At 41.6% G+C, this 16,182-nt stretch overlaps 1 protein-coding gene and 1 long non-coding RNA gene across 2 annotated transcripts in view; one reads left to right on the forward strand and one right to left on the reverse strand.

The window, feature by feature from the left end:
- shisa9a (shisa family member 9a) overlaps positions 1-9,287 on the forward strand; it is a 71,284-nt gene extending 61,997 nt beyond the window's left edge. The window contains exon 4 of the mRNA XM_042507379.2: positions 3,853-9,287. Within this exon, the coding sequence (XP_042363313.1) occupies positions 3,853-4,820 (968 nt within the window). The 3' untranslated portion in view covers positions 4,821-9,287. The remainder of the gene's footprint in view (positions 1-3,852) is intronic.
- LOC148186357 (uncharacterized) overlaps positions 1-16,182 on the reverse strand; it is a 104,297-nt gene that overhangs the window by 54,975 nt on the left and 33,140 nt on the right. The window lies entirely within an intron of this gene.

Raw genomic sequence — 16,182 nt, forward strand, 5'->3', positions numbered from 1 at the left:
AATACATTTTTAATGTTGCAAAGTATTCTGTTACTCAGTAGTAATTACTGACAACTACTCATACATATATATATATATATATATATATATATATATATATAAACATCATAAATCATAATTAAAGTTTTTTTTTTTAAAAATTCAGGGTAAATAAGGTGCGAGGGTGCATGCAAAAGCACTTATTCATCAAAAAGGAGGATCCCCACAGATCCTGGTCTATGCCCCCAACGTCCTCAAATCCTAGAAACACTCCTACTAATAAGAGTCTGATGCTATTGACACTTGAGAGAAGCAGTGCTCGACTGTCTGATGCACGCTGTGTGTCTGTCTCTGTGGGACGCCGGCCTTTCTCAGGCAGAGGCAAGCCGAGCACACACTGCGAAACAGCGGTGCTTTCCCTTTCCACTCACGTACACCGCTAGATGTGCGCACCGTCGAGCTTACCGCCGCCGGATTGATTCACCTGTCGCCTGAGCAAGTTTGATCCCCCAGGGGCGGTCCAGCGGCAACTCGGCCGGTGAGACGCTGCTCTCCCTCCCTGCCCCCTCCCCCCCTTCTCCTCACAAACACCTCTGCCATCCCTCACTTGCTTGTTTCTCTCCCCGTTCACAGAGCGATAAAGTAGATTTATAGTTACAGCAGCGAAGCAAACCCGCCGAGTGTGTTAACTTTATCTTCAAGGACGTGGAGGCAACACGGGCGAAGGAGTAATGACTCGACTGTGAACGTGAGTTTGACGGGAAAAAAAGGTCACATTTGGCAGTGATAAGAGAGACTGTAGCTTGGTGACAGTGAGTGACAGAAGGAGGAATAAATGTGAGGCATTCAACCTGACTGCTCCAAGGCTAAAGAAAGACACACACAGAAGAACACACAGAGCACAGCGAGGCTCGCTACATGGATCTGTGTGGGTGTCTGTTGGCTCTGACTTTGTAAGTGCGTACATGTTTATACTGTATTTCCTCATACTCCTTAACCCTGAGGGAGTAATTTGTCACAATAGCTTTCTGTGCTGTGCATTTCTTACACGTGGCGGTAACATTTCAAAAAGTTGCAAAGCTAACATGCTCATGCAGGGTACATTCTGACATCTAAAGGGCAAATTTCTGCAGCTACTCAAATCATTTATCTACTGACACACTGCAGCCAGGATTCAGTAAACCAGCTACTGAAAATATGGGAAGTGGAATCAAACGCCAAACAAAGCTCATTTCACATTTTCAATAAAGTGGTCTCTTGAAATCTTTATTGTAACCCTTATTCCAAAAGAGGTTGGGACGCTGTGTATGACAACAAAAATAAAGACTAAAATGATTTGAAAATCTTTTTTGACCTATATTCAACTAAATGCAGTCCAAACAAGATATCTAATGTTTAAACTGATAAACTTGTGTTTTGTAAATATACTCTCAATCTGAAGTCAATGGCTGCAACACATTATTATAAAGTTGGTACAAGAGCAAGTTTACCACTGTGTGACATCATCTTTTCTCTTAATATCGTTAGCAAGAGTTTGGTCTCTGAGGACACTAATTGTTGAAGTTTTGAAAGTGAAATTCTTTCCCATTCATGCTTGATATACGACTTCAGCTGCTCAACAGTCCAGGTCTCTGTTGTTGTATTTTGTTTGAGAATGAGTGTATATTTACATGAACGTACTTTGAATGTACAATATCTTGTCTCTGGTGTGTATTTCATTTAATATAAGTCAAAAAGATTTGCCTATTATGCATTTTGTTTTTATTTATGCTTTATCCACTCAAGTAGGTTTTCACAAGATACTTTTATACTCATTCTCAAATTGTTAATGTCCAATAGAGTACTTATACTTTAGTGACATTTTGTGCACTCAACCTTCCACTGTAGAAATGCCGTCATGTTGAAAGAATGACCATTTTTGTGCCTGTTGTAATGTTTTAAAACATCTGCACAGGGACAGCCATGGGCATTGTGTTTTTTGGGTTGTCTGTCCGTCCCATTCAAATGAATGCCATTTCGCAAGAATAATCCTTGAGATTTCTTGATGGAATTTCTTAAAATTTGGCACAAACGTTCACATGGAGTCAACACTGAACTCATTAGATTTTTGTGGTCAAAACTCAAGGTCACTCTGACCTTGCATTTGTCCAACTCTTATTAACGCAATATCTCAAAAGCATTTTTAGTGAATTTCTTTAAATTTGGCACAAACGTACATTTAGATACTGGTGGTCACTGTGAGTCTCAAGAAGACCTTGAGGTAGTTTCCTCAAATCTGGCACAAACATCGATTTCGCCTCAAGAATGAAGTGTCCAAAGGTCAAAGGTCAAGGTCACTGGTATGTCAGAATGTTTTCTGTCCATTACTCAGGGTCATATCTGCAGAACAGAAGGCGAGACATTTGGTCAGATACTGAATTTGTGACACTAATCATGAAACCGTGCTGATAGTAAAGATCTTCTGTGCTGCCAGGGGGAAAGATGTGAAGCATCCATGTTTTCACAGACATGGATGTAAGCTGCAAGTAGTTTAGTTTCTGCAACTATAGTTTGTAAGCAGCAAAAAAAAAAAACAGATCCAAAACTTTGTATCAGAAAACATTCTGCAATTGCACAACCATTCATTTCCTCCCAAGAAAGGGTAGTCAACAAGGTCTTCCTGAAATCTTAAAATGTCAAAAGGGGAAAGAAAACGTGCCATGCTCTTTTTTTATCATAGTGAACACCTTCCTACCACATAGAAATGTTTTCTTGGCTTTATAATGGAGGAAGAGGCGGGGTGGAGGAGACATTCTGGGCTTTCCTTTTGATTTCACTCCCCCGGTGGCATGATGGGCCTCTTCATGCAGGCGTTTACAGTGGCCCTGACACCCTGCATGGCCAGTTACAGTAGAGGCTGACTAACAAAGTTAAAGTACATGGGGTTTGTTTTGTGACCTTTGCAGATTGTGGGAGTAAAAAGGGATGGGATGTTTTCTATGCAAACTTCTCTCAGTGTGTGTGTGTGTGTGTTTGCAGCATATCTGAAAACTGCTACAAGTCTTATTTTATGAGTCACTCTCTATATATGTTCTTTGTGTTCCACAGTAACAAAACGGAAACAGTGAGGATGATGTTTTTATCACAAGAGCAAAACTGGAGGAAAAAAATGAGACAGTTGGACAGTTAATTCAAGATGTGCTCTTGTAGCACAGGGTTCATACATATTTTACCAGTACATTTCCATGATTTTTCATGACTTTGAGGCAAATTTTCAAGACTGTACAATCTCTGAAACAATGATCGATACTCCCTATCAGTTCTTTTTTATTACTTTATACTATTTTTTGAAAAATTACACAATCAGAACAGGATTAGAACTGAATATTTGAATGTATCATAAGAACTGTTAGTCATGTATGAGAAGGGCAGGGGTGGTGCAAAAAGGGGGAGGCATGCCAAATATATATACTATATAAGTACTGGGGAAGAACTTATTGTTGTTATTCTGGCTTTGGAGGAGGGGCATTCAACTTTAAATGACTGTATTTCATATTTATTTCACCGCAGATTTAAATAAAAGTAAGTAAAATAAATTTATTGGCTTTTTGTTTTTTCTTCAAACATTTTGGTGATTTTTAAAGAAGACATGCCATCCAAATCCAGCAGTCACAGCCAGAAACTGTAAACACAAAAATTATTGCTCGATTTTCAAATATCCGATGGACCTTGAACACATCATGTATTATTATAATGTTTGTAAAACAAAATTTAATGACAAAAGTTTCCCAGGCTATTTGACTTTTCCAGGTTTTTCATGACTGTATGGACCCTTTAAGCAGCTCTTTCAAGTCCACTTAACATTGCTGTTTCAATCTCTTTCTCTTCTGTCAGCTGCCAAGTACAACGGTGAAGTCTACAACAAGCGCCGGCTGATGGTGGAGCTGCCAACGAAGGGCGGGCTTCCTCTACAGCCAATGGGCAACTCCAGACCCTCCATGGGCAACATGTCGTCCATGACTCCTCCAATGACCACCAACCCCATGTCTTCAAACCAAATGGCCTCCAATCCCATGAACCCCACCATCACCCAGATGACCTCCATGACCCCAATGACGTCTATGATGCCAATGACCTCCATGACACCCATGACTTCCCTCACCCCGATGACCTCCATGACCCCGATGACCTCCATGACTCCAATGACCTCCATGACACCAATGACCTCCATGACCCCTATGACCTCCATGACCCCTATGACCTCCCTGGGTCCACTGACTCCTGAGCCAGTGGCCACCTATGTCACCGAGTTGCCCAGCATCTCCTCTGTCTCGACCCTCCCGACAGAACGGCATATAGCCGGCGTTGGCGGAGGAGGCGGCGGACTCAAGCCGAACGGCCAGAAACCCAAAGCCAGCCATGGTCACGTGGGCCACAGCTCTCACATCTCTCACACTCACAGCTCTCACACTCACAGTCACGCTCACAGCCACAGTAGCAAGCCACCAGGACTCAGGGCTACCTCCCTGGCACACATGGCAGGGACCATGCCAGGTGGCACGTCCCTGGGCATCTCCAGGGCCGCTGAGACCGCCATTGGCTCCAGCTCAGCTACAATGGGTCGCACAATGGCGTACAGCTCCAACACAATCGCGTCTGGGCATGCGTTGGGGCTGGGCCTGAAGGCGTGGGATGGGACTGAGACGGTGGGCCGCAGGAAGACCTACGGACACAAGAGGCCTCAGTGTACCGTGCTGGAGCCCAACCAGCTCCACAGCACCAGAGGCCACAGCCACAGCCAGCATTTCCTCCCCACACAGCCCTACTTTGTGACCAACAGCAAGACAGAGGTGACTGTGTGAGCAAGGACGAAAGGCAGAGATGGTGGGGAAAGGATGCATGTGGAGTGGTAATCTCTGAGTGGGAACACCGACCTCTGCGTTGGTCAAAGGTGCAGATCTTTGTGTGTGTTTGTGTACCAGTGAATGTGATGGGACACTGTGTCAGACAGTTCACCGATCAAATCACTGAACAGACCTTTGTTGTCAAACGGACGGGGTCAATGGCATCTGTAACCATAACTTCAAACAGAGCAGGGGCGTCTGTGATATTACAGTGTTGCCTCACAGCGAATATCTGTCATGACAACAATATGTGACCGTTACAGCGCAACACGCGCATGATAAAGTGGGAAACTGCTGATAATAAAATGGATTGGCTTTATGAACCAAACCTGAGAAGCAATATAAGGGATTAAGTGTAACACACTGAAGCATTGTGGGAAAGAAGAAATACATGCTCATCTGCTCAACAAAGCGTTGGACGGTTCGGACAACATTTCCTTATGATTCACTCCCCACAAATCTCCTGAGGGCTTTGAACACATGATGAGGGCGCTGGGCTTTGGACTGCACACATGCAGGGCTTTGTACTGTGGCTATTCAGAAGCGCCTTCATACAATCTGCAGCTGAAGGTCGCCCTTTTTTCCATGAGGCTCCCGCACACAGAAAGGAGGCTGTCACACCGGCATTGTTCTGTTCTGATCTCGTCTGTGTGGTGACAGCTGGCCCGGAGGAGGAGGAGGGATAAGGAGGCAGGGAGGCAGCAGCTGGATGATGCTGCAGTGAGCAGAGCGATTCTAGATCACACACATATTCATCCACACAGACACAGATTTTGACACAGAAACATATACTGTAGAAATGCCGCACACCGGGGTTTGACCAAAATTAAGTTCTTTTTAAAGAATGATGACCAATAATTTTAGAATGAAGCTTCAGATATTTTGATTGAATTGCGCATATTTGCATGTTAAGCTCAGTGCTTCCCAAAAATGTAATTCTTACAGTATATTTAGACTGCCGTGGTACTAAAAAACTCCTAAATGAAACTCAAAAAAACTTTCGAAAATGGCAGCTAAGTCAGAATGACCGACCTTATCCATACAAAGACAGGGTACAGTTTGTGGTACATGCTTTTAATTATTATAATAATTGTTATAAGCCTTTAGAAAAGGGTTGCATAATTTATGAAATAGTGTTGGTGTGTTTGCTTTCTTGGCGAGAGTTAGATAAGAACAATAAAACTACTTTTATGTCCACATGTTAAAGGTCGGGTGTGTAGAATTTACTGCCATCTAGTGGTGACGTTGCAGTCTCTCATGTGGCATGCATGTCGGAAAACTGCAGTGGCCGCTGTGATAACGTTAAATGTTGCTTTCTAAAATCAGTGTTTGGTTTCTGGGCTACTGAGAACAACATGGCCATCTCAGTAGACGTGAACCTACTCCCTATGTAGATATAAACAGCTCATTCTAAGATAAAACACAACAATTATTGTTTCCATGAGAAAACGCGCTAAAGTAAACATCGTTATATATATTATGTACCATCTTTGCCGATACATCTCCCTAAATCCTACACATTGGACCTTTAATTATGAGACTATAGCCAGTTGCTGGTTAGCTTAGCTTAGCTCAAAGACTAGACACAGGGGGAAACGGCTTGCCTGGTTCTGTTGAAAAGGATGAAAACAATATCTGCATGCAAGCATCTTAAACGGTTATGGATTTACATATTTGATCTAATTTGTTTAATCCGAACATAAAATTAGTCCCTCCAGGATTTCGCAGGCAGTTTGGAGGATTGTTGTGGCCTGAAATGTCTGATTTCATGGCAGCTTTTCAAAATAGTTGCAATGCAAGTTGCAGTGTTTGTAGGGGCTTTTTTTGCCATTACATTGAAGGAGCAGGTGAAAATTGCAAAAGCAGTTGTGATGCTGCCTTGGATTCAGAGCTTATTATTAAGTCCATTTCGTGTTTCCCACAGAATTATAATCTATTTGTGATGGTTGGAAGGCATCAACAGTTGATTGCCGATCAGCTGATGTTGCTGCTTACTCAGCGCTGAAAGACGGTCACCATGAGTGGCTCTCCTCCTGCGCTCTCTGCTCGGTTAGCACAAGCTAACACAGCTCAGAGCCCTTCCACAGTAATTCACATACAACACCAAGCAGTTATTCTCAAATTGACAACCAAATGGCTCAACTGTCATTAAACCTGTTAACACCCATTGGGCAACATTAGCTGTATGATGCAAACAGTTAGTCCTGTCACTGTGTCTGTGACTCCAGGCACAGAACTCGGGTCATGCAGCAGTAGTATCATCAATAAAGACAGCGGGGCTGGGTGAGTCAATACACTGCACACATCTCTACAATGAAATAAGATTTCATCCATTTTAACTAAACAAATTTGCAGTAAAGTTGCAACAATAATAAAAAATGTCAAGGTTGTGCAGTATTCACAAGTATTAGCTGAATTTGTGTTAATTGTTGGAATAAGAAATTCCTGGAGGGGCTGATACACTGTAAAAAGGATACTTATGTGACAGAATTTTTTTGCTAGACACCAGTTAATTATTAATCTCATATAACAAAATGTCACACCATTTTGCTGAAAAGACTAAATAAAATGGGCAAAAATGACAGCCGTTTTAATGTAGCTGTGGTTAGGAATGATGGATAAAATATTATGTATGTAATAGTTCAGGCGAACACACAAAATATGGGTAAGTTATGCAACTATATATATCACATTTCATTAGATGGACCAAAAGTAAGCTCCCAATCATTGTATTTCTGCATCGACGTTGCATAGGATATTACACTTCTCTACTTTAAGACTTAGACTTCCACTGAAAAGTGGAATAAAAAAAAAATCTTTTTTTTTTTGCTGGTATTAGAAGACACTGCCACCAGAAACTAGGCTTGATTAGATCACTCACTGTACTCGAGCTCTAGCTGGAAAAAAACATCATAACCAGCAGGGAAAAAAAACTATCTGGGTTACATGACTCAAACATAAAAATAAATCCTTAAGTCTGACAAATAGGCCAAATCTTCTTCTCCGAAGCCTGTGTGCTTATTTTGTAGTGATGTGAGATTTATTAGCAGCTGCAGTCACAGCTATCATTTTGACCTTATCTAAAATTATGCTTCCACCTCTAAGACCCTCTTTACACTTGTGATTAAGTTGCATATTTAAGTGATCAAACTTTAATTAGACACATAAAAAATTGAGAAAGAAAAGACAGTGAGAATGGATTATGACCAGATTGCTTATCTGTGTAAGTGTAGGGGCTCATTTATGCTCAACATTAGATACAGAGACAGATGGAGCCTTCTGTCTGTACGTCTGTAATTGTGCACATTTTCAGAAAGCTCATGGACAAAACAGAGCAGTGCCACCAAAAAATCCTGGGGGCAGTACAATGTAGTTCAAGTGAAATACAACTGGGAACAAAGGAGGAAGTCAGTGGACATTAGAGCGAGAAAGTTGTAGTTGTAAGGGTCAAACAATACAGGACATTCACCCAGGACACAGCCGTTTGTGTCCAGCGTAAAACTAAAGTCAATGCTGATTTCTTTTAACTGATATACGTACATTTACGTATTTATTTACTTTATAATTTGTATTGCGTAATCATCACGCATGTGTTTTAAGCCAAACCGTGACTTTGATGTAGTAATGACGTCTTAGGGTTAATTTATGCGCAACGTTAAATACTGACATGGACTGAGCCTTCTGTCTGTACTCTGTGCTCATTTCGTCAGTATTTGAGCACGTATTCCAACAACTTACAGATACAGATAAAACAGAGCAGTGCCAGGAGTGGAGGCAGTGTAACGTAGTTCAAGCGAGATACAGCCGCTCGTGATGATTAAGACATTTAAAAATAGTCAACGGAATGAATCATTAATATAGTAATAAAAATTCTGTTTGTGATGGTCTCAAGAGCTCTGATTCTCCGCACCATGGATTTTTTCTCACTTTTCCCCCGGGTTTTAGTCAGGTCGAAGGTCAGTCAAAGCTGTAATGGCCACCTCGGCACCTACAATGCTGTCTCCATTAGAAGGTCCGTTATTATGACCTCCTCCACCATCTCCTCATTTGTTGTTGTGTAGGACTTTTGACCACGCCATCTATTGGCTGTATCTATGCCAATGTAAAGGATGCATGGAAGTATAAGGGCAGAGACATTTACAATCAACAACGGACAAATCCAGGATTTCCCACACATTTAATTATTTGTGGTGGCCTGCTGCGGCTAAAACATCTCCTGCCACAAATAGATTTTCAATTTTTGGAGCTGGGCTCTTCATTTCGAGGACTGGTGGAATATATTTTATACATATATTTCACAGGGCAGGGCATACTCTGTGCACAGATGGAGCAGTAGAACATCAGGTGCAGTGTAACTTAAATTTAACCCTAAGATTTAAATGCTACAAAGGGACACATCCGAAGTTTGCTCTTATCGTTACACTCCTTATCGTTACACTCCTTATCTATTTCCATACACAAGGGGAGCATGAATGAGCCCTGACAATAAATTAAGTTACGTATTGGAGATATTTGTGCAGATCTAACCAAAGCAAAATCAACAAAAATGTGTAAATTGACATTTTAAAAGGATGTAAATATAAAAAGAGGAAAAGGTGCACTTGACAATCTGTCGAGGGAAAAGGATTTGAGTCTGATACATTTTATGGAAGCTGCAGCAGAGCTGCACTCATTTTGGGCACACTGTGTATCCAAACCACATGTAGATCTGCGCTGCAAAGGGGGGTCGAATACTACAGCGTCTAAATCAGAAGATGAAACAACTGAGCCGGTTGAGAGGAAGATAAGGGGGTCGACAGGAGGGGATGTTTTTGGCCTCATGCCGTGAGACCCCCTGCTGCCTCTGGGGTCAAATTGAAAGGATTTAAGAAGTTATTTGAGTATTAAAATGTGTCACCTATACACTTAACACACACAAACACACAAACACAAACACACACACAAACACACACACACACAGTCACACAAACACATTACAGGGTGGACTCTGCTTTCCTTCAGCTCCCACAGTGCCGAGCGGCAGGCGTCACCGCAGCAGGGAGACAAAAGAGTCTGTACTGTTACTGCGCCTGTTGTACATGAAAGACTGTGAAACTCCAGAACATGGCCCTTTGTAGCGACAACTGATATTATGCTTTTTATATATATAAATATACATAGCCTTTTCTCTCTCTCTCTCTCTCTCTCTTTCTTTTTCATCTTTTCACGCCCCTTTTTCTCCTTCTTTCCTCCATCCATGTCTGAATGGAGAAACAAAAATCTTTTGTGATGGTGGAGTACAGTCATGATGAGACATAATGAATAATAATAATTCACCCACCACACCTTGAAATGATTGGTTTCCCTTGTGTGCATCGTTCCAGCAGACAGTAATTGATTCTCTGTGCCAAAAATTTGACATTTTTTGTGTCCTCTTGAGCACTGCGCACATTTCATTCTTGATAACTTTTTCTGTCTGTGTGTGTGAATCCAACATATGATTATCGTCTCTGAAGAAGTCAAACAAACAAGCCAAACAAGTGAAATCGTATATAAATGGAGTTCACAATCCCATAAACCTGCTTGCTTCCGATAGGGATCCTTTGCAGATTTTGTTGTTTTTTTTTCCCTCCCCCCACCTTGCGTTTCTTGACAGCTGGTGGTTTTGTTTCCAACAGAGTTGAGAAGCAGGTCAATGTTTGCTGAGGATGTGCATTATCGGACCCAATTGACTTAATCCAGCAAGGCGGAAATGTGGAAATATGAACCCTCTATGCCTGCGTGTACTACTCCATCCTTAAAGCCCACTCAGCTCTGCAGAGGCAGCCACTGGAACAATAGGTAAGCAGGCAGGGCAGTGGAAACAGTTGGTAAACAAAACAAAACAAAAAACCCTCACGGTAACAGCCAAAATAAACCTGATAGAAAGCGGAGAATTGGTGGCGCTGGTTGGGTCATGGCTGATAGGGTCAGGGCCACAGATGAGTGGGTCGGGGAGGCAGTCATGTCTGACATTTTTCATCAGAAGAGTCAGTGAGACAAAAAATGCCACAGCAGAGACTAAAGGACACAGTCAGCTCGGTAACAGAGCCCAGAGACACTCTGTGTCATTTATTGTGAGATTTTTGTTTGACCAAACAATATGGTGATACAGAGCCCAGACACCAGAATAAAATGTTGGTATTGTGCAGTTCTGCAAAACATTTATACCTCTCATACATGTCATATCAATGTTCATCATCATCAATGTTTCTAAAGTGACATTGTTCAGATCACATACAGGGTTTCCTACAAATTGCCACCACGTATTGATTTTATATTTTTGGAGCTGAACCACTCATTAGGAGTGCCGTTGGAGTACCTTTCCATTATGCACTGCACCACACTGCAGCATGTACTCTGGGAGCAGATGGAGCAGCAGAAGAGCAGGGGCATTGAAAGTGAAACTTAATTTTATTGGGACTAAAAGTTTGCTTTAGTTCACCTCTACAGCAGCTGCTCCTCAAATCCATCAATCTGACCTGATCAGCTCTGAATGAATTGACAAATCAATTATCCAAGACGTAGTCTTGTTTTCATTATCAGTACAGGCTAAACATGCTGTAACAACAAGTACATTCAGTGGCTAATAAACAACTGTTAAGCCTATTAGATCCAAAGAAAATAAGGTTAATTAACTTTCTTTTTTTTTCTCATCTTGGAGTGCTTTTCACATTTGAAGGACATCTTTATAGAGCTGGTTTCTATTGACGAAGCTTGAGTTTCTGTGGATTCTTTCTGATTTTAATGGTTGTAGCCCACTACCACCACCTGTGTCACTTATGTCGCAAACAGACAAACTTTAACGACAAACATTATAAACTGTTATGAAAAGAGTTTAGAATAAATCACTTCTGTTTACCATTATCTACATTATCTATAAGATATTCGCAATGGCCCTGTTACACCAGCATATTAAACCAACTCATTTCAATGGCAAGAAGCAAAGTAAATCCACACCAATTTATCACATTGGGTGTGATAAATTTTGAAATGAGAATTTGTGCTATTTACCAATAGCTAACCTTCAAAGTGGTATGAATTGCTCTACAAAAGAGATATGGTTTGCAGACAGGAGTTGCTGGTACAAATCAGTCTTTATTATCCCTTAAGCGACCGTACTAACAATATTTTATTTTCAAAAACTCTTGGTATTAAGGCATTCTAGGGTATTTATAAATCAAGATGATATGATTTTCAACACAGTCAAAAACACAGGTGTCTGTCCCTTTATTAAACTCACTGTATCTAGGGCACATCTTGCACCGCCATCAGTCAGTTTCTAGTCTCTACTGGGGGTTGTTACGCCCCACACTAACACTGTCATATACCATATATACATCCTGGCGACTTTTCAGGAAGGTATGAAAAAATAGATACTGCCCAAGCCTACTAGCATGTTCCTGGCCAGCTAGCTATGGTAGTTCACCAGCTAGCACCGCCTGGAGTCATGACCTCACCAAATCTCTAAAACCACATATTTTGCCAAGATGTGGTTGACTTCCAGGGTGCCCCCTTTTGGTACCATTCCCTCACCCACCTTACCACTCCTTGCAGTAAAGTGTCAGTGATCACCTTCACCTCTAAGTGTCTTATTTCCTACCGTGACACTGCCAAATAAGTTCCAAAACTAGCGATGACCATTACGTGTGAACTCCAAACCCTTCAGGTCCTGATTGCCTCTGTGGGTGCACTGCCTACCACAACTCAACATGTTTTTTTCTGTATTATTCCTTTTTGTCTCCTGCTTGAATGGAGGTCAAATGAAGAGTGGAGATGCAATTGGCCTAATAATAGGAATCAGATCCAAGTTAGAGGGTACAGCATTTCAGCGGCACATTGATCAGCAACAGATGCAGGAGCAGAATCAAGCCAGTTGAGCATACAGCCCAGAGTTATGTGGTGTTAAATGCTTCTTCTGGGTACGCTTTAGAATTTACAACTAATATTATATTGTGATTTTATGGATGCAATATTTTGACTGAATTTAAAACCATCTTTTCAATATTAACCAGACAAGATGAGCGAGACCTTTTTCTCTCGTCGCTTTAATCAAAGTAAATCTTGATATCTGGCGAGCACGTTCCAAAATAAGTGATAAATTGAAAGACAAAATGCAGTGAACGTTGTGTTCAGCCTTGGATGTTTTCATTTACTTTTCTATGAAGCATCACAGACCAGCTACCTTGGAAACACAAGCTAGTCTGCTGATACACAGGCACTTCACAGTGTGCCATGCCATGATTCCAACGGCCAAGAATTCTGAAGCCGAAAAACATCCTATTGGACCAAAAGCCCATTCCTCCAACAGCCCTAATCCCAAAAAATAACACCCATTGCTCCTAAATCACGTTTTCTAGGAAATATCCTGGTGGCTTTCGAGCTCATGTTTTCACATACCCTTTGCGGTCCTTCCTAGGGTCATTTGAGCCAACAATTCCTGCCATATTTACCAACTCTCTGTGACATTTCGCAGCAACATTTAAGCCATGGATCCTGGGTGTTTTTAGCCAAACCTTTGCAGTGTTTCCTAGCAGCATTTGAGCCACTGATTCCAGGTGTTTTTACGACCTTTAGCAACATTTCCCAACGCCATTTGAGCCAACAATTCCAAGCATTCCTGTCGTTTCCCAGCAGCATTTGAGCCACCATTTGAGCCACCAATTGAGTGTGTTTTTCACAACCAAGAACCATCAACCAAGTGGTTTTTGTGCCTAAACCTAACCACATGGTCTCCTCTGTGCTGTTGACAAATGAAAATTATCTGTGGTTTACAGAAATGTGCAATGCAAACATTTCTTCTGGTAATTGGGTTTATTGTCTAACTGCAGGGAATGTGTGCTTTCAGAGAAACAGGCTTTCAGGCCTTCCCCGTTTGGCCTCCTTATAATAAGTTTTACCATAAATACTCTGGTTGATGTCCAAATTGCTAGTGCAATGATACTGATCCCTAATTGGTTTAAAAAACGAAAAACACTGCCAATTGCACCTTGCCAGGTTTGAACCCAGGTCTCTGCAACAAAACTTAGTCCTGCATCATCTGAGCCACCACGGTAACATGACTCACTTCTGGTAGCCATGAACAACCCAGTCTGATTCCCAGCTCGAAAAATACAGATGCTTGGTCAGTGGCCCAACACATAAGGCACCCTTTAAGCGGTGGTTTGAAACAAATCGGGTGGCATCAATTCCTAATTATTATTTTTTTAATCACTATTGAAAATAGCAAAAGTTCAAACAAGAAGTGCAAAGATAAAAAGATAATTTAAAATGATTTAACATCCTGTTTAAAAATAAGTTTAACTCTGAGTACTTATAGTGCCATATTTTGACATGTAGGGCCACTGACAAGCATCAATATTTGAGGAGTTGGGAGTGAGAATGTAATGCCATGTAGCTACCACTGTGCTCATTTACTGTGGTATTTGAAGTATCTCTTTGTCTGAATTCGCCTACAAAAGCAAACATGACTTAAACAAATTTTCTCACAAGAGAGGAAAAGCTGGAAACTCATCTACTTATGTACAAAATTAAGGCTGCACGATATCCCCCAAAATTCCTATTGTGATTTGGACCCGGGTTATGCCACAGACTTTTTCAGCCCTGCATGATCTGAGCCACCACACTAACATGACTCACCTCTCATGGTGATGTAGCATCCTCATTTGCTTATTTTTAGTGTGCTCTTAATGTAGTGTTGGTCCTGGTCAGCCTCTGTCTGAATTCATGTCCAAAGGTGACTTAAATTAAATGTCTCGAAACAAGACGGAAGAAAAGCTGGTGTAAACAAACTACCCACAAAATTAGGGCTGTCAAATTTCCCCAAAACATCAAATTATGATTATTTTGACAGTATTGTGATTGCACTGAGTCATGATCCTTATAAAAATGATGATTTTGCATTTCATTTCCACTAAAAAAACACAAAAATGCATGCTGCATGGTACCAAACAAGCATGCTCTCTTATGTCTGGAATATGATTCACAGGCCATGTGTCTCTGTAGCAACACAGTACTTCATTTATAATGACTCGTCAGGGCACAATTTCGATAATATTTCGATTAATTGTGCAGCCCTATACAAAATACACACAAACAAGTACTAACAATGACAAAACCCAGAGTTACAAAGCCTATACTCTCATCAGCCCACACGAGCTTCACTGAGAGGCAGAAATCGCAGGTGAGATGTGAATGGGATTTGATAATTGGGATTATGGTCTTTTCTCTTGCTTTAACAGACAGAGAGGCCTATTAATACACAAAAGCAACCCCCATTAGACAGGTTGTGCCGAAATCAAGCCTCTCTTGTTCAGCGGAGCAGCCAGCCGCCGGGAGGAAACTACACAGTGGAATATCTACAAGGAATATTCAATAAGAGACAGAGAAGGAGCTGTAGTGGGACCAGTGGCGGGGGGGGGGGGGGCGGCTTACCAGTTCTTGCTAAGGTCTTTAATCACCGAAACCCGGAGAAACGTTGCTGCGACGGGGACTCAGTCCACAGCGGTTCACAAAGACAGAAAAGGGACTTAGTGTCAACACTTGATAGGGAGGAAGCTTTGAATTACTGATGTCGCAAAAAATGTTGGTTGGCACGTGAACGCTAATGGCTCCATTTGGGAAGAGACGACTGTTGGCTCACACACACACACACACACACACACACACACACACACACACACACACACACACACACACACACAAATTTTGTGTTGTTACAGTACTTGTTTTTGTTTTGATCATTAATGCAGTAGCTCCAAGATTCCTAAATCAATGCTTCAGACAGAGACCAACGCGCACTGGAACATGCATTTGTCAGGTCCTGCTGGGTGTTTCTTTACACTGTGTTAAGGTAAAGATGTGCAGCGTGGATTGTTCTTGATGTCAGACTGAATCAGGACAATGCAGCTGTCTGTAAATACTCATTTCTTGGTGGGGATGTCGTGAAGAATGTCTGTTTTCTCCTCGCTCAAATGCAGAATGCTCTTTAGTTTCCTCTCTTCATTAAAGAAAAGAAAGAGGAGCGTTTTCGTGGTCAGACAGATCTGTACAGTACATCTAAAGGGCTCAAACACACATTTTCACCAGGTTTTCTTCTTTTTTCTTTCCTCTTCTTTACTGCTGTTTGCGGGACTTGAAAGCGCTCTAAAACATTACAGCAGTGATACTCAACTAATGGCCTGCAGGCCAAATCTGGTCCCTAAAAGGGTGCTGGGTGGCCCCCTGAACCATTTTCTTATCCACATAAAAATAATGTGAATGTGAGAATTGTACTTTTAGTAAACATTAGGTGCCAGAGTGC

This window comes from Plectropomus leopardus, chromosome 19, assembly GCF_026936395.1.
Source record: "Plectropomus leopardus strain MGB_pleo_1.0 chromosome 19, ASM2693639v1, whole genome shotgun sequence".
Taxonomy (NCBI): domain Eukaryota; kingdom Metazoa; phylum Chordata; class Actinopteri; order Perciformes; family Serranidae; genus Plectropomus; species Plectropomus leopardus.